The sequence below is a fragment of the Triturus cristatus genome, chromosome 4_1 (genome assembly GCF_964204655.1).
Source record: "Triturus cristatus chromosome 4_1, aTriCri1.1, whole genome shotgun sequence".
Taxonomy (NCBI): Eukaryota; Metazoa; Chordata; class Amphibia; order Caudata; family Salamandridae; genus Triturus; species Triturus cristatus.
The window spans coordinates 416682213-416700900 of NC_140585.1; the positions used below are offsets into that span (position 1 = coordinate 416682213).

Sequence of the window (18688 nt, forward strand, 5' to 3'; positions counted from 1 at the left end):
GTAGTAAAGGCTACGTGTTGTTACGCTTGCGTTGTAACGGTAGGCGGAGTAAAAGTCGCGTACTAATGGCTGTTTACCTGCCAGAATGCTTGAGCCTCCAAGGACAGAGAACGAGATCGAGTCCCTCCCTGTTTCTTTAGACAGTACATGGTGGTTGTATTGTCTGTCTAGACTAGTATGGAGCTGGCCTGAATGGAGAGAAGAAAATCCTTGAGGGCTAGATGTACAGCCCGTAGCTCCAGCATGTTGATGTGATAAGTCTGCTCTTTGGCCGACCACCGACCTTGAGTTTGGAGGGACCCCATGTGCGCTCCCCAAACCTGGAGGAAAGCATCTGTGATTAGAGATTGTGTCGGGGAAGACTGATGGATAGGAACTCCCACCTAGAGGTTTTTCTGTCACGTCCACCATGGGATAGAGGATTCCATTGATCCCACTTGTCCTCCAGATCATGCTGCAAAGGGTGCATCCTCAGCCTGGCGTTGGGGACGATAAAGATGCAGGATGCCATCGACCCTAGGAGAGAGGCTACCTGTCAGACCAAAGGAAACGGAGTGCGAAGAATCTGTTTGCACTTCAGAGTGATAGATGATATTCTTTCCTCCGAAGGATGCTCTTTACCTACTGCGGCGTCTATTGTCACACCCAGATAGCATATTCTTTGAGTAGGGTGTTGAACTGACTTCTCGAAATTGACATGAAGTCCCAGCCGTTGACAAAGGGCTATACATTGTTAGTAGTGGGCCCACACACACTGGGGGGATGGATCCTTCAGAAGCCAGTCGTCGAGGTAAGGATAAACAAACAGTCTCTGGCGCCATAGAGCAGCTGCCACTACTACCATGCATTTAGTAAACACTTGAGGAGCTGACTTCAACCCGAAGGGAAGAACCCTGAACTGGTAATGATTGAACCCTACCCTGAAGCACAGGAACTTCCGGTGACGTCGGTTGACTTAGACATGAAAGTATGCATCTTGCAGATCTATCGAACACATTCAGTCCCCTTGTTGGAGATGAGGATATATTTGATGCAGAGCCAACATGCAAAACTTTTCCTTCCAGATTGATTTGTTGAGAGTGCATAGATCCAAAATAGGTCTGAATTCTGTCATTTGACCCTTCTTACTCACCAGAAAATACCTTTACTTCTTGTCCTCGTTGAGAGGCAGGGACGTCTTCTAAGGTCGATTTTCATAGGAGAGTGGATACTTCCTGCTGTAGTACTTGCAGCTGGTGGCACGCGGCTCTCACTGGAGCGATAGCCAACAGTGGATGATATAAACTTAGAGGATACCCATTCTGCAACGTACTTAACACCCATTGATCTTTTCTGATGTTGCGACACTCTTGCAGGTGGTTGGCTATACCTCCCCCCGCCACTGGAGTGGGAAACGGCGATTAGGGAAGTGAGTGTTCATTGTTTTAGTGGGGGTTTTGCCGAAGTGGTAGATTGGTGTGAGGCCCCTCTCCCACGGGAAGTGCTACGTCCCTTATAGTGGGTTCTAGATTGATGTTGCTGCTGTTGGTGCCTCTGTCAAAGAGGAGTTTGAACCCTCTGATGGAATGGCCTGCGGTCATATGACCTGTATCGGCAGCGGAACTCCTTGTTCTTTTCAAGGCCTACTGCCTTCAAGGAATCTAGCTCCATCTTCATTCTGGTCATTTCGTCGGTGTGTTTGCCAAATAGGGAATTTCCCGAGAAAGGGAGATTCAGGATTCATTGCTGTGCTTCGGGCTTTAGTGCAGTGAGCGGAAGCCAGGATGAACATCTGACATAAATCCCATGCACAAATGAATGAGCAGACAGGGTTGTTCCATCAGCTGCAGCGCTAATAATCTGGTTAGCTACCAAACCCCCTTCTTGTAATACCTCCTGAAAATCTCTGCGATCCTCCTTGGAAAGTTGGTCTTTACATTTCTTTAAAGAGTCCCACAGGGCCCTATCATAGCGCCCTAAGAGAGCTGAGGTGATAGAAACCTTTAACATGGAAGCCGAAGTACCACATACTTTTCTTCCTAAGAACCTGTGCTCTGCTTTCTTTATCCGGAGGTACTGCATGTCTTTTTAGCCGCTACGATGATTACAGAATTAGGGGGTAGATCTGCTCTAAGGAATAGCGGATCTTCTGGAGGCCTGTACTTTTTAAAGATTCTTGCTGGAGCAGTCTTAATTCTTGCCGTTGTGAGGAACACGTCCATGACTGGCTGAAGAAGCCCAGGTATCAAAGGCAGTAAAGGCCTAGTCGCTGATCTTTGGTGCAATGTTTCACAGAGGATGAAGTTTTAAGGGATAGGCAAGTCAATGTTCAATTTTGCTGCCCCTCTGTTAAGTACGTCTTTAAAAGTACTAACATCCTCGAGCGCGCATCACAGTCTATCGCGCATCGATTACATCTTAGTCCCAGCACCGCAGGCCCATGCTATCCAAGAGATCCGTCATCTGGGCCGGGGAATCTCCGATCACTCCCCTGTGTGGCTCCGAATGGAAATGGGTCGCACCATTGTAGGCAAGATTGCCCCAATTAACCCATGGTACCTGCGGGATCCGAGCATCCGCACACAAACCATCAAAGCTACAGATGATTACTTTCGGGAAAATGGGGGCTCGGTTGACTCAGCGCTGACCCTTTGGGAAGCGTATAAAACAGTCATAAGGGATAGAGGTTGTTTCGTTGATCGCCGGTAGCAAAAGGGCCAAACAGGCGGATCTGGTGAGAGCGGAAGAGGATGTGTTGAGGTCGGAGGAGGAGGTGACCCAGGGGGAGACCCCGGAGGGTCTCCACCTGCTGAAGTTGAGGCAGGAGGAGTTCAATAGCATAGCCAAAGAGGGTGCTCGAGCGCAATGGAGGGGGGTTCAGAGTAGAGTGTATGAGATGGGGGACAAGTCCGATAAGTTGATAGCGTGGCTTGATAGGAGGGAGTGGGCGTCACGTTTGGTGCCCGAGATACAGGGAGACGACTTGGCTCCTATTACTGAGCCGCAGGCTATTGCAGATGCATTTGCGGATTATTACCAATCGATGTATACTGCCTCGGGGAGGTACTCGGAAGACAAAAACAGCGCGTTGTTAAGGGACATAAGACTTCCCGCACTATCGGCCGACAATGGGGCATACATGGAGTCTGCACTGACAGATGACGAGGTGGCGCAGGCGATTAGAGGAGTGCGATCCGGGAAGGCCACGGGCCCGAATGGTATTCCCATTGAGCTATACAAGCTGAAAGCTCAGGCGCTCGCCCCCCCATATCCGTGCGATGCTGGAGGAGAGTAAAGAAAGGGGAGTCCTCCCATACGACCAGAGGGTGGCTAACATAGTCGTCATCCATAAGGAGGGTAAACCTAGGACGCATCGAGCCGCGTATAGACCGATATCCCTCCTAAACGCGGAACCTAAAATCCTGGCAAAACTGTTGGCCACACGGCTGATTAAGGTGATTACTACACTTGTCCACCCGGACCAATCGGGTTTCATGCCACACCGGAATACAGCCCTCAACCTGTGCCGCCTCCATGGTGTACTGGGCAGAACGCCCACCATACTGGAGCCGGCGGCTCTGGTTTCATTGGATGCCACCATGGCATTTGACATGGTTGAGTGGCCTTATCTGTTTGCGGTGCTGGGCAAATTCGGATTTGGTCCGGAATTCCTGGGCTGGATCCGTCTCCTCTACTCCGGCCCGATGGCCAGAGTGATAGTGAACAACCGTGGGTCCAGGGACTTCCAGTTAAGCAGGGGCACTTGCCAGGGGTGCCCCCGGTCACCGCTTCTCTTCGCATTGGCCCTCGAACCGTTGGCAGCCTGGATTCGACAGGATAGGTCAATCCGGGGGCTGAGATGGACCAATGAGTGGGAGGACAAGATCTCCCTGTACGCGGATGACATCCTACTCTGTCACCACTCCTAGGGCGTCACTGATCTGTCTATTGGACGTGCTGGCTATCTTTGGTCGGTATTCGGGGTTTACGGTTAATTGGTCCAAGTCGGTAATCTATGTGCTGGCAGGAGACCCGCCAGTGATACCGCTGAGTTGCCCAATTAAAATTGCACCGGAAGGCTTCCGATATCTTGGGATCTATGTCACCTTGGATGCGAAACTGCGCTTTACTCATAATTTGGTCCCACCCCTGCAACGGCTTAAAACAGATGTCGTGCGCTGGAGGTCCCTTCCTCTCTCCATGTTGGGACGGGCGGTCCTCTTTAAGATGATGGCCCTCCCTCGTTTCTTGTATGCTCTCCAGAACACGATGGATCTGGTCCCACTGTCTTATTTTAAAGAAATTGAGGGACTGCAGAGGACGCTCCTCTGGGATGGCAGGCCCCGGATCGCGCATTCGAAGCGGACTTTGAACTGGTATGATAGGGGTATTAGTCTCCCAGACCTTAAAAAATACTATTGGGCATCGCAGCTCGAGGCGATCAACCACGGGATATATTGTAGCCCAGATGACCCCGGATACGCAATGGACAAGTGGCTGCTCCCGGGGGGAGACTATACCAGGGCTTTGTATGCTAGACCCGGTAGATTCCCGTTGACGGGCCCTACAGCACATGCTGTCCAAGTATGACATGCGGTCAATAAACACTTGGGTTGGGATGGTAAGCTCACGTGGGCCACGCCTCTGTGGAACTCGGAGAAGCTGGGGAGCCTCTGGAGGTCGAAGGGCTTCGATAAATGGGACCTAATCGGGATAGCGCGCGTCAAAGACGTCTGGGGGAAGGATACGGTTCTGCCGTTCGCATCTCTTCAGAAACAGTATAGCATGTCAGACACTGAATACTATCGGTATCTCCAGGTCCGCCACGCGTTAGTGACGCATGTTCCTAGGGGCGAGAAACTACCGGAGGCCTCCCCACTGGAGGACAGAGAGCTAGATGGGCATGTCCCAGAGAAGACCATTTCCCTAATTTATAAGAAGTTAATTAACAATATGGAAGATCCACTGCAGATCCTTAAGGGTAAGTGGAAAAGTGCTGTATTAGAATTGGATGACGAGGACTGGCAAGAGGCGGTCTCCTCCCCGAGGGTAGTGGCTACACAGGCCAGGTTGAGACTAGTGCAGCTAAAAATATTGCATATGACATATATAACGGGGCCCGGCCTGGTCTGCATGGGACGGGCGGAAAGTGGGGAGTGTAGGCGGGGGTGTGGTGAGCAGGGGACCTTCATTCATATACTGTGGAGCTGTCAGCGAATAGAAGGGTATTGGAAAGGGGTACATCGTACAATGCTGGCAGTGTTGGGAGTTGAGTTGCGGCCGGAGGCGCGGAGGTGCCTGCTGAATGTTTGGGAGCCTACGGACCTTAACACGTACACTCAGCAGTGGGCCACGCTGGAGTACATGATCGCAAAAAGGAACATTGCACAGCTGTGGGGTGCCGTCCGGGCACCCCTTTTGGGGAGGTGGAAAGAGGACCTAGACTGATGCATGTTTAGAGAAAAAGCAGTGTTTGTAGCTAGGGGGTTCCCTGGGAAGTGGAACAGGATATGGGGAGCCTGGAATCAGTATAGAAGGAATATATGTCGCCCACCCTGCCAGCGAACTGAGGATGAGGCTATGGACAACCCCTAACCGCCAGGAAAGATGCTTGTAATTATTCTTGAACTGTAAGACTCTAATCTGATTTGAATTGATATCGCCTGCTACTGTGTCCTCTTATGTATGACAGTCGAAATGGTTTAATAAAAAGAAATATAAACAAAAAAAAGTACTAACTTCATCCACTGGAGAGACTCTCGAAGGTGGACTGTCTGTTAAAGTAGGTGAAAAGTCCCTTTTTGAAGAATACGTCGAGGAAGATGATCGTGTCGGTGATCTGTGTCTTCTCCGATGACTACGTGTTGCGGACCTCCTTCTTGTTGTTCGAGCATGATCTCGACCCCTCGGGGGAGTGGTTGGAGAGAGGTCTACTGTCTGCACCAACCGAGCCACTGGTGACCTGTGCAGGGGACTAGAGTAGTCCAGAAGTTCTCGTACCTGCTCCTTTGAAGATTTCTGCCAATGATACAGTGGCAACATCCATCTAGGAGAAAGGTGCATAGAGGGTGATGTCTGCCCTCTTGTCTTGTTGTTCAGGAGGCTCTGCCATCTGTAGACAGGAACACTCAGGAGATGAAACTAAGCTACCCGACATCGGCACGATAACCTCCGGCGATCTCAAACTTGACGACGCTGTGTGTCTTGACCTTGACCGATCAGACTGTCTTACTGATCGATGAGTCGCCGTCGACTGGGGAGAATGCCTTGACATTGAGTGTGGAATCACTGATATGCCTTGAATCACCGATGATGATTGTACTCTCCACGTCGGAAGAGATTTCACCGATGGCGAGTGGTACCTCAACCCCGGCTGTGTTATAGCCCTCGATGTCGATGGCGAATGCCTCAACGTCGGTCGTAAAGTCACCGATGGAGACCGATGTCTCAATGGCGTACGGTTAGTCGACGATGATGAACATCTTCTAGATCTTGACTGTCATTGAGAAGGTGTCAGCGTGGATCGAGGCCTCGACGTGGTCCCTTGCCGGGTTGACGTAGATGGAGGGGTTCATCTCGACATCAAACGCCTTTGAGATGACGCCAACGGAGACCTGGGCCTCAACGTTGAGATTTGAGTCAACGCCAATGGAGACCGACTCCTCGACTTTGAACGCCGTCGAGTTGATGTCAACTGAGGAGGCTGATCTGACACCTGCGAATGACGGTGATGAATAGATGTTGAATTTGCCGTTTTCAGTGGTACTCAGACGGCGTAGGTCTCGTCGACGGGGATACTCGTTTGTTCGTCGCTGGAGGCATCTTCAACGCCGAGCCAGACGCCGAAGGAGAACAGTTAGGGACCTTACTTCTCGAAGTCGATCTGGATCTCCTCTTCTTATGCCTCACTGGAGATCTTCCTCTTGAGGTAGATTTTTGCTTCTCTGAGAGACCATAGAGACAAATTCTCTCTCTCTCTCCTTGAGAGTACGCCTCGAAAGCTTTTTACGGTGTTGGCAAGTCTCAGAGGAATGAAACTCAGGAAGACAAGAGTATACACACAGAATGTGTATCAGTTTTGGCCTTCTGCTTGCCACAGGAGGGACAAGGGTCAAAAAGAGAAGCTGTGACAGATAAACACAAGTTTCTGTCAGAAAATTGGAAGTACCTTACTCTAATAGATGGAAAAACGTCAAGTGAAAAGGTAATACCAGGTTTCTAAAGATTAAATTATTGACAAAAAGTCAAAAATAGTCGGAGCTGAAAACTCCAGGGTCCTGACTGAAGGAGCCGGAAAGAACAACTGACCTAACTGTCACCCCTGAGGCATGATGGGAAGCTGGGGGTCATGGCTGCCTTAAAGGCACGGTGGCAGTTTTTTGTGCTATCAATTGCTTTCATTTTCTATGCTATTGGGTTTTCAGTACAGCCAATGGGCTAACAATGCCTGCTGTTTTGCAGATTGAGTATATATATATATATATATATATATATATATATATTTGTTTGTTTTTATAGATTCCGGGGTACCCCACACATGGGCGGGAATATTCAGAGCTTATGACTATTGATGAGTATTCCCTGGAAGCAGTGCTCAATTTGAGCCGGAGCTTTCCGGTGCTAAGCATCGGCACTTAATTGGTTTCAGTGCTTGGCATCGGCACCTAATTGTCAACACCATACTTAGAACACTCCACCGCATGGTGGTGCTGCTCATCTAATTTAGAGATGAGCAGAACAAAGGTAGTTTAGGAATACAATATACATTAAAATAGTTCTAATACCTGCCTCCCCAGCCATTCCTTTAGTTTTAGGACCTGGAATAATCTGAACTGTCGCATTTACATGCGAGAGAGATGGTTAGTAGTTGTTTTGGCAGCGATGACAAGGGCGATAGGTGGTGCAAGCTGCAGTAGCCTCCTAGTCAGAGCCCTGGCACTTAATATTTTTCAAATTAAGCACTGCCTGGAAGAGAACCATTGTGCGCAGCATGGTAACTGCGCATGGATAACGTGGCGCAGAAGGGACTCTGCAGAGTTAGAAATTGACCTAGGGTAGGCCTTATAATAGTGGACACTCATAGGGACAGTCAATGTGGTTTACTGTTTTGTCTGCAGACACACTTTATTACATACATAGGGGGAAATCCACCTTAGAGTGCAGTTGTGTTTTCCTTTGGCCTACAAAGTATAGCAAGTTATGGAATTGGGGTGAAAAGCATGCGCCAAGATCAAATATGCAAGTCTCAAGGAGCTATATGCAAATCTTATGGGCCATCCAGAATTTGCCAAGATCAAATATGCAAGTCTCAAGGAGCTATATGTAAATATTATGGGCCATCCAGAATTAACATATTTCTCTGGAACAGCTCAGGATCATAGCTCAGGCTTTTTTTCACCTTGCTGGACCAAGTAAATTACAATGCTCTCCAGCAGAAGGAACAATGGCCTCCCCACACAACGGGAGCAATTACTAGTCCTTCACTAAGCTCCTGAGGTGGAGAGGGTGGGGAAGAACATCTTCATCTGTTAATTAGCTATTGCACTGTACCAGGATTTGGACAGCCCAGGCCCAGTGAAACAAAGGAACGAACCCAAACCACTGGAGCCAACATAACAGGGGGCTCCTCTTTGAAGTTTTGGTGGGAAAGGCCCTGGTAGTAAGTCAGCGGCAGGTGGAGCGGAGTCCCCCAGAGGAGATGTGACCAATGGCTCCTGGATGGTAACATCTTGAATTGTCCCAGTGTACTATGCAGGAGGGTTGGGACAGGTGTGGTGAAGTGATTTGGCACCCAAGGATTGGCCGAGGGTGCCTTGCTTCTAGAAAATTCCACCCCTACTTAAAAACTCTTGCACAAGGGGGAGAGAGGACGATGTGTTAGAGCTGGACACTGTAAATAGATAGCAGCAGCCATTGACAACTAGAAGGAGGAAACCCCTGATGCCTTCTTGGACTAAAGACTGTCAATAAATATGGATAAATACAGAAGGAACTGTAAAAAAAAAAAAAAAAAAAAATATTATAAAACCGGGAGCCCCAATTTTTATTTGTGCACATGATTGCAATGCTTTATCACTTATAATGATTGCAAATGGATTAGGGTTACTGATGTCAGTGTTGGAATGAGGTATTATGGTTTGTGATTCTGGTCTTTGAGTGGGATAACATTGACCTGATGTAAAGCACCCCCCTGTATGGTTATGTGCTGTATTGAACATGGGGGGGGGGGGGCACTGTGATGATTGGGTTATGACCCTTTAGGGGTCAAATGTAATGTTGACAAAGCATTTCCACCAGCCTTATGTATAATTGAATATTACTGCATAGTATTACGTAGTGTGTGTATAATAAATATACTTTTCATATTCCAAAGAAAAAGCACAAACTGGACAATCATTTAGTGACTGTTAATAATATGTGCCAGGGAATGGTAATAACTAGCCCACACTACGTCCCCAGAGTAGGCCTTGGACTGCTCTGCTTCGCTACCCTGAGAGAGTCAAGGGCTATAATGGGGTGTTTGGTACCTAGTGAAGGGGTGAATGTGGACCTGTTACATGTGTAGGCTGTACAACTAATGGTCCATAGCCTTACAGAGTCTGACAATGACCCGGTGAGTAGTTTGCTCAACCCTACCAGGATAATAATTGGTACAAAGACTAGGCTAGTTGTCTCAATACCTTCCTGAAACTGGTCTCCCCCTGGTTCAGCCACAGAGGAATCTGCTTCTATGCCATGGTGAGGCATAGAGCAGCTGAAGTACTTGACCTGCAGCTCCACACCTTGGAGATTCCTGCAGCTCCACACCTTAGAGGTTAATACTAATGTCCTGACAGAAGTCCTCCAACCACGGCAAACAATTTCTGGGTCCCTTCTTCCATATAACAAGGCACTGACAGATACTTTATTGGATACTTGGGCCAAACCTTGTTCTGGCCCCCCAGTCAATCCACAAATTTCCAGGTGCCATTGCCCTGCCCCAGATGACCCTGCTTTTCTCCTGCAACACCAGTAACCTAAAAAGCCTGGTGGTGCAAGCTTTTACCAGCAGAACTAAACACATTTCCTAACTCTCCTCCATGAGGAAATGAGATTTATTATATGGTGTGGTTGTGAGACCTCGCTGTGTACTATATATTAGCAACCTTCTAGGGACCAGTCAGGTTTTGTTTGTTAAAAGGTAGCCCAGCCCTGGTTAGCTGTGGCTTAGAACAGTCAGGCTTTTCCAGAGGAACAAATGGAAAGTGGTACTGATGCAAGGAAATAGGATGCTGAAAATGTTCAAGGATACTGAAGATGTTGTGCGGGTTACTGGAGTTTTCCTGTGACTACTCCTCAGTCCAGGGTAACTTTGGCCACAGGGGTCGACGTTCCTCGAAGTCCTCTTTGATCCAACAAAAATTCAGTGACCACTGGACTGTTGGTCACCAGGCACAAAGAATCCAGTAGTTCCCTTCTTTTGGCAATAACTCCCTCTAAGTGACCGGTCTGTACTCTGACAACTCTCCTGGGTCCAGCAGTCTCAAGTGCAACTTTTGAGCAACGGGTCTCGATCTCCCCTGCTGTGCTGCGACGAGGAGTGGCGATCCACTGCTGTGGGCTATCAACTCACCCAGGCAAGCTTCATCCGCGTTTGTGGCCCTGTGCTGCAAACAGGATGTCGGTCAACTAACTTTTGGAGTCTCTACTTCTGGCTGGATTCGGTGAATGACTTCTCCATGAGCAAGACACTACAGGCACAGACCTATCTTCTCTAGCCCAAGGAGCAGCAGGTGCAGTCCAACTTCGGTGCAGCCTCTTCTTTGCTGGCTCCAGGGTCAGCAGTTCAGTCCCTCTTCTCCAGTCCAAGCGACATCGGAGTTCTGCATGCCAGGGGTGTCCCTTGTGGGGAGGTTGCGGTCACTAGCCAATGTGCTACGTGGTTCCATCCCGCCTGATGACAACATCCTGTGAAGTGTGGCATCTAGCTATCCTAGAGTGCTCTATTCTGCCCACTCCCAAGATGTCAGGACCCCTCTCCTGGTGTGTGGAGCTTGGTAGGCCGCCCTAGCAGTGTGGCTCCCTGGGGGCTACACGCCCATTGAAAACAAGTGGTTTGGCAACTATTTTCCTTCCCTGTCCCTGCTGCCAGCTTGTCTACCTAAACAATAGAGCAGCCCCTCCCATGTGTGTGCACCACTAGCTCTTCATAGGCGCCTTCCCCTTTGAAGCACACCTTTTGGGCCAACACCCCGTATGGCTTCCTGCCAGGAGGAGGTAACACCTCCTCCAGTGGCAGGCCTCTATTGTTAGCTTTCCTTGGAGTTGTTCACACATCTCTCCAGGAGGGCAGAAGGCTGTCTGGAAGGTTAGTCTTCGTATGCAATCAGAAACCGACACTGGAAACCATGGGCAACCAAGGTGGCAACCTACCAAACTTGCACTTTGCCCATCAGTGATATTAAATTCAGTTTAACCAATAAATCAGATTTAATACACTGATTCTTTTGACACCTTGAAGTACCAATCTCAGTAGTCTCAATCAGAAGTTAGTAGGGCTGAGGTGTCATCTTGTAACTATGTACTTGTCATAGGGGCTACCAGCCTCTCATAGTAAAAATGACAATTTCTAGTTTTTACTGTTAAAACATGTAAAACATATGTTCTTCTTTCTGCCTTTAGGACTTGGTAGGCCTGCTATAGGAGTGACTTGTACACATTAAAAAGGGAGGTTTGGGCTTTGCCATTGCTTTCAATGGCAAAGTCGCGTTAGCAGTTTGAACTGCTCTACCTGTCTACAGTGACAGCCTAAGAGACATGTTTTACTTTGCCATACTCGTGGTGGCACAACTAGTGCTGCAGTCCATAAGTGACACTTAACCTTACAGGCCAAAGGTACCCATGGTGCCATATATTAGGGACTTCCAAGTAAGTTAAGCTATGCCAATTAGGTATAATCCGATCAACCATGTACCCTTTTAAGGGCCAGAGAAAATACAAAGAGTCCTAATTAGCAGGGCATAGGGCATTTCAGAGCTATTACACTAGGTCCTCGTAGTCAAAATGGGGCAAGACATAATGATTAAACATGCAAAAGGCATGTTTCCTCACACCTCCCTATAGGCAATCTAAGCTGGCGGAAGCATTTGGCAAACGCATATTTCCCTCCACTACTGTGGTGCTCTACTCTGTTAACACTACTCCCCCGACCTTTTGAATTCAATGGCATAGGTCCTCCCTAGTGCACCTGAAGACCTTCGACCTGTTCTCTCTCAAGTGATTCAAGACAGTTGTCATTCAGCTAAATGTATGATTTGTTGTGGCTTACACACCACTGATTCCATCAGGCGGGCCATAGGCACCAGTGTTGCCATTCGCTGCCTTGCGTGGTGTTTATTTACTGGGTTTTCTGACAACGTCTAGTCCTTATTGATGGACATGCCCATTTATGGGACTCGTATGTTAGGGGGCAAGGCTGATTCCGCTCTAGAGAATTTTTAAAAGAACAAGGCTACTGCTTGCTCTCTGGGCCTTTCCACCCGACCTCGCCAACTCCAACATTGCCACTGCTCCTTTTGTAGCTTTGGCTGAACTACCCCATACTGCCAGCCTGTCCAGCCTCCATAGGGAACTCAGCAGTTTTGCAAGGCCGAGGTGTCCACAGCCCTTCTAGTCATGGTCAACAGGCTGTCCAGCCTACCACCCCTCTACCAAACCTCTTTGACGTGCCCTTACAGGAGCACAGAAACCCAGTGGGGGGCAGAATCCACCTATTTCCAAGGGTTGGGAGGAAATTACTTTGAACAAGTGGGTTCTACAGATTGTTTGCAGGGGCTATGCCTTACCCTGACTTTCTTCCTGGCCGCTCCTGCCACTGTCCCCCCAGCAACTGATGAAGGACCATCTCTACAATATGAGCCTGGAAATGATGGCCTTTTGAGCCTCAGAGGCTATCAAGAGGATGCTTGTGACAGAAGTAGGTCGTGGGTGCTATTTACGCTACCTTCTGGTGCCCAAGAAAGATGGAGACCTTTGTGCAATTTTAGACCTGCGCCCTCCCAACGCCTTCCTCCGGAAGGGGAAATTCAACTGTTCACCTTAGCCCAGGTCTTGTCTGCCCTCGACCCTAGAGACTGGAGGGTGCCGTTGGACTTGCAGGAAGCATATGAGCCCCCTGTAATCTTTGGGGTTCACTATCAACATCCCAAAGTCACACCTATCTCCTTTTCAGATGCTCCCTTTCACCTGAGCTATTCCGAAAATGGTTTGGTTTCATGCCTTCCCCCCGGCAAACAGATTCCAGGACGTTCAGGCTATGATCCTGATCTTTCAGCCTAGGTCCTGGATTTCAGTGAGGTCAACTGAGGCTACTAGGGTTGATGTTCTCCTTTATCCTGCTGGTCGAGCATGCCAGGTGGCGTATGTGGGCTCTGCAGTGGGATCTGACATCCTAGTGGGCCCAACATCAAGGGGATCTCTCTAATCACGTTCCAGTTTTCAGAGGAGATTACGAAGGATCTTCAGTGGGGGTTATTGGACTGCTACTGGTTCAGAGGCTCTGTAGCAAATAATTAAAATTTGAAATGCTTCTAATCGGAAATTATGAGATTGTGAATCAAACATAACTATGGCCTGTAGAAAGGATAGTGGCTTTTAGCGAGTCCTAATCATGATTTGTTAAGTTTACTCTGAGTTCGACAGATACACCCTTTTTCTCCCACATATCCTCCTTCTGCATATCTTACACATCATCTATTTCCTCTTCAGCACCCTGCTCACTGTCTCCTAAATGCACGCCTTGCATTTTCTTCATGTCACTAGTCCCTAAATACACACAGCACCCAGTCACCTGTAAGCACAGGTCTGCACAGATTCGCACATTTACACAGAATCACAATTGCAACTGGAATACGTTACCATTGCTCTGAACACTGTGCAGAGAGACTAAGCATTGAATGATCGTATTCCGAATACCTTTCTGACTGACTGATGAGCACTGTGAGAAACTCGCACTGCCTATAGCCTTAACTCAAGAGCTCGTAATCTTAGGCTGTTAGGAACACCTACAGGCAACTTAGTTCCAAGTATGCTCCTCTATAATAGTAATATGATAAACAAGAAGAAAAAGAAACAGAACATCCTGGAAATAGCAAACACTTTTAGGGATGCAAAATTAAGTAAAACGGGAAATATAAATAGGAATTGAATCGCTCACATAGATAACCGTAACTTTTTTTTAATTCATTAAATCCATCAATGTTTTTGCCTGTAAAATTAAGGACATGAATATATGGTCTGATAGGGACCTGTTAGAATGCCTGCGTTTAATTAATAAAAGGTCTGAGGCCTGGAGTAACTCGGCCCACTTAAAGCGCTGACGCTCGAAAGAGGAGGAGAGACTTCATCATTTGGCTCCCAAAAGAGCCCTCAGTTTCTACATTATTCGTACCACAGGCCTTAGAGTGTCCGCTCTTTGTGATCTTCTCAGGAGCAAAGAATAGCAAGGCAGTTTAGAAAAGACCCATCTCTAGGTAAATGGTCCTCTACATTAAAATCGACTTTACACTAAATAAGAGGTAGCCACCTGCGGGTTTTGAGGGCTCATTCCACTCGCCTCAAAGTTACTAATACTGCGCTGGCACATGGAGTGCCTATCCTGGCTATCTGTCGGGTTGCATCATGGGCATCAGTGCACACATATACGAAGCACTAGTACCTTGACAGCCAGGTCTGTCAAGATTAACGTTTTGCCCACTCAGACCTGCAAGACTTTTTTGTCCTAGCCATTCCACAGACCCACCACATTTGAGGGGGCACAGGATACTTCTTTGTCATCTAGTCACAAGGGGAGGAATCTGTAGTTGGAAGTATCAATCAGAAGAACAATTTACTTATCTTTGGTAATATTCTTTGTGGTGGATACTATATCTAACCTCAGGTTGCGTACTGCCCTCGCACCTCCCCGTTCTGTGGAATGGTCTCTTTTCCATCTAAGAAGGTCCCACTCTAGAGATCTGCGGACTGGTCAGGCCAGTGTGCGGATGGATGGGCTTTGCCAGAAGAGCTGGTCTCTATTTGCATCTGAGAGTTTACCACGGTAAAGTGTGTTACCAAGAACACTGTCAATCCTTGGGCATCATATGATTGATCATAGACGAATAGTAGGTGGAGCCATGGTTTGTCCTTGAACCTTAAAAAGAGTAGCCAAGACCTCAACCTATTGTGTACTTTTCACAAATGTATTTTATGTCTGGGAGTCGAAATGAATTGCATGATTGATTAAAGATAGATGATTAGGCTGTAAAACGAAAATGATGAATGTTGCTCTGTTGAAGGCTGCAGATAGCTCATGTTTCTCAGACTGTGGTTTCATGTGGTACAGGCGTTCATTTGAGTTTCTACTGTAAATCGTACAGTTGTCTTTTCTTAACTGAACAGATGCGCCTTTGTCTCCTAGGTGTTTGCGGTTTGATTGTTCCCCAAGAGGACATGCCATTTTGTGACACAGGAATCTGTCCAGATATCATCATGAATCCACATGGCTTCCCATCGCGCATGACGGTCAGCTGATAAACCTGCATTTTGAGAAGTTGTGCAATGTATACGATGTTTTTTGCAAGTGCAAGGGAAAATCTTTTAGCGGCTGCAGTGTGGTGAGGTATTCAGGGTAGGAATGCGCACAAGTTACTCGCTGTGATCTTGCCCTCCACACACCCATACACACACTGCCTGTGGACAGAGAGGCGAGGTACTGGTACTGGAGGATGATGCTGCTGCTGCGTGGCGCGTGCTGAGCAGGGGCCTAGGATGTTGCAGGGCAGCGAAGGCTTTCCACGGGCCTTTAGACCATTTACTACCTTATTTTCCATACCAAGAAGACGTCCGATTAGAAGGGACGAGGATGGCTGGTTATCTACGGTGGTAATTATCGTGTAAACTATACGTCACGTTTCTAGTGTACACTTTTATTTTTCATACCGACATTGTACTTAATTTATGCCCCTTAAGTTTTATAGCGCCTCTGCTTATATCATTTATAGCTTTTTTTTAACAGAGCTCTATATTGCTTATACTGCTTTTCAACTTATGAAATCTTATCATCTGTTGATTATTTGTTTCTTCAGTGGCTTAGCTGCATTTTTTGTCTAAAAACAACTGGACGCTGTGGTGTTATGTGAGCTTTGTGAATATTCAAAGACAGTCGGTCCAAAAGTTATGTTTATTATGACCTTAGTTTCTAAAACAACCGATGTGGATGTTTCTGTGATAAGATACAGTATTGAAGATTAGATTATTATACACTATTAACTCTTTTCAGGTTTCTAATGTGCTCCGTGTGTGTATGTACATGGTATGTCTATAGTACGAATCTAAACAAAGGGAAGCAGAGCGCTGTACAGGGTCAAAGACGAGCATAAAGTCAACGAATGACACGAAAGGTAGTGGGTTGTGGACGGTTGTGATGTGGCGTTCTTTAAAGAGGTGAGGCTTCAACTCTCTCCTAATATGGCGCATTGTTGGGGCGTTCCTGATGGATACGAGTTGTTACAGATCCTGGGCGCATAGATGGAAAAGACCTGCTGCTTTGTGTTTTTTTTTCTCTTTTTTTACACTTCATAATCTGCAGTATGGTGGTGTCCCGGCTGCACGTGTGCCGAGAACCACTAGAGAAGGCGTACTTGTTTGCAAGAAAATCAGGGCTGCTGGTCGTAATGGCTTTGTAAATGAATCAGCTTAGTAATGTGCCAGAAATCAAGTCATAAATTGTTTCCAGGCTCCGTAATGGTACGCTGTCTAATCTTCCTGTGGGAGAGACAGAAGCGATTTAACACAATATCATCTTAAAACTGTTATCCCAGGGCAGTTGTGCTTGGTGAAAGGTACACCTCCCACGGCTCTTGTTTCATTAAGTTCTACATTAGCATAGTCTGAGGTTATTCTTTGATTCACAGGACTTTCAGTACCTTACAGGTGACCCAAAAGTAATGCGACGCATGCTCATTTTGCTGCTAGTTAAGAGGATTGGTTTTGCACTTGCAACTTCTAGGCAGGCTATTGTTGAGTGTAATTCAGAATTCATGCTCTTGGTTACTATGGAAATTAGCGACTACTGTTCGTAGTCTATCTCAGAATGGGTAAAGCTGGCTTTTCCTACATGTCAGCTTCTCCAGTTTACCATTTTGCTGAATCTCCTAAACACTCAGTCAGGATAGACTTTCGTGCGCAGAGAGCCATAATCTTAGTTCTAGAACTGCACTCCTTGGACATCTCGTCTCTGCCATTGCATATTAACAATTTAAATGGATTATTATCCATCATTGAGACGTTTCACAAGTCTTTTAACAATTGCCCTACGTGGTTTGGTTTCTTGCTAGATAAACCAGTTTGTCTAACTGATTCCACAGTAGGGATGCTCGTCTATCTACCCAGAGTGTCTACCAGACTTTGGAGGCTATCTTTCCCCGAGGTCTCTTTCCCACCCAGAGTTTTATATAGCTCGAACTTGACCTGAATCGGGTATCAGAGCGCTTTACATAGCACCAGTTGCATTACATGAGGACACATTCATTTTTGTTAGGCACGGGGAGATTAAGTGATTTGCCCAGAATCACAGGATGTTCAGCGTCATTGCTGAGACTCGAACCCAGTTCCCCAGATTCGATGTCGACCGCCCTAGCCATTATGCCAACTCCTCTCGCCTTCATTGATATGCCCATTTTTAGGTCTCGCCTGGCGTAAGACTGCGCAGACATGCGCAGTCTCGCTGGCGAGATTTAATGATTTAGAGGAGATTTCTGTAGTGGGCTTTAAACCCCGCCCCTCTTTTCCATTGGCTGGCGTCACTGTTTATGCTAAACGGTGGCCAGCCATTGGAAAAGAGCATCTAGTGACGTACACTTTTCTCTTTTAGAGCCGTCCCAGTTGGACTGGCTCGGTTCCTTTACGTTTGTGGTAAAACCTTTTCTTATCTTTATGGGGCCATGTGTTTAAAACATATGGCCCCATAAATACAAGAAGAGCTTTCATAAAGGACGAAAGTGAAAGGGACTGGGGAGCAGTGGGGGCTCGGCAGGCACCTGTGCGGGAGGGAGGGCGGGTCATCGGTCATGCCTAGTGAGACTTGTGACCCAGAGGAAGTGCGCCTCCCTCGCTCTGCGTGCTTTTCATGTGTGTGTGTGTGTCTACTACGAGGGGGAGGAGTGCCTGGGTCCCTCCCCGTGACTCACTTCTACCCCGGTTTGGGCGCGGACAGATCACCGGTGCTGCACTGTACAGTGCTTCCTGCAGCCGGCCACTCGACCCCCTGCTGCCCAGCCCCACAGCTCAGCAGAGATCAGTTTCTTTTGAAGCGATTCTCCAGCCTGAGCCTGGGGGCCTACAGAGGGAGGATTCCTCGCTGTCACAGTGAGGCACGCCTGCGGGCCTTTCCCTCACCGATCCATCATCAGAGATCCTCTGGAGCCCTCCGCTACAGAGCCCCCTTTGCGGTAGTGCCCCCTGCGCAGGCCCTTCAGTGTTCTTTGTGACAGCTCCGTCAGTGCCCTCTTTCCAGGGCGCACTCAGGACGTCTGGCTGCAGCGCCTCCTTGGCACCACTCACTACCTGGGCTCTGGATGACAGTGGCACCTCCGGTTCACTGTGACAGCGGCTGCCCGCGGGGGCTCTTCCGTTGAGGGTGTTCTCTTGCTTCAGCTGTCCCGACACTCGCCTCAGGGACCCGGGCGCTGCC

At 47.9% G+C, this 18688-nt stretch overlaps 1 protein-coding gene across 2 annotated transcripts in view; it reads left to right on the forward strand.

The window, feature by feature from the left end:
* POLR3B (RNA polymerase III subunit B) overlaps positions 1 to 18688 on the forward strand; it is a 1087861-nt gene that overhangs the window by 917322 nt on the left and 151851 nt on the right. For both annotated transcript variants that reach the window (XM_085652533.1, XM_085652534.1), the window contains one exon: positions 15416 to 15519. In XM_085652533.1, coding sequence (XP_085508659.1) covers positions 15416 to 15519 — 104 coding nt within the window. The remainder of the gene's footprint in view (positions 1 to 15415; positions 15520 to 18688) is intronic.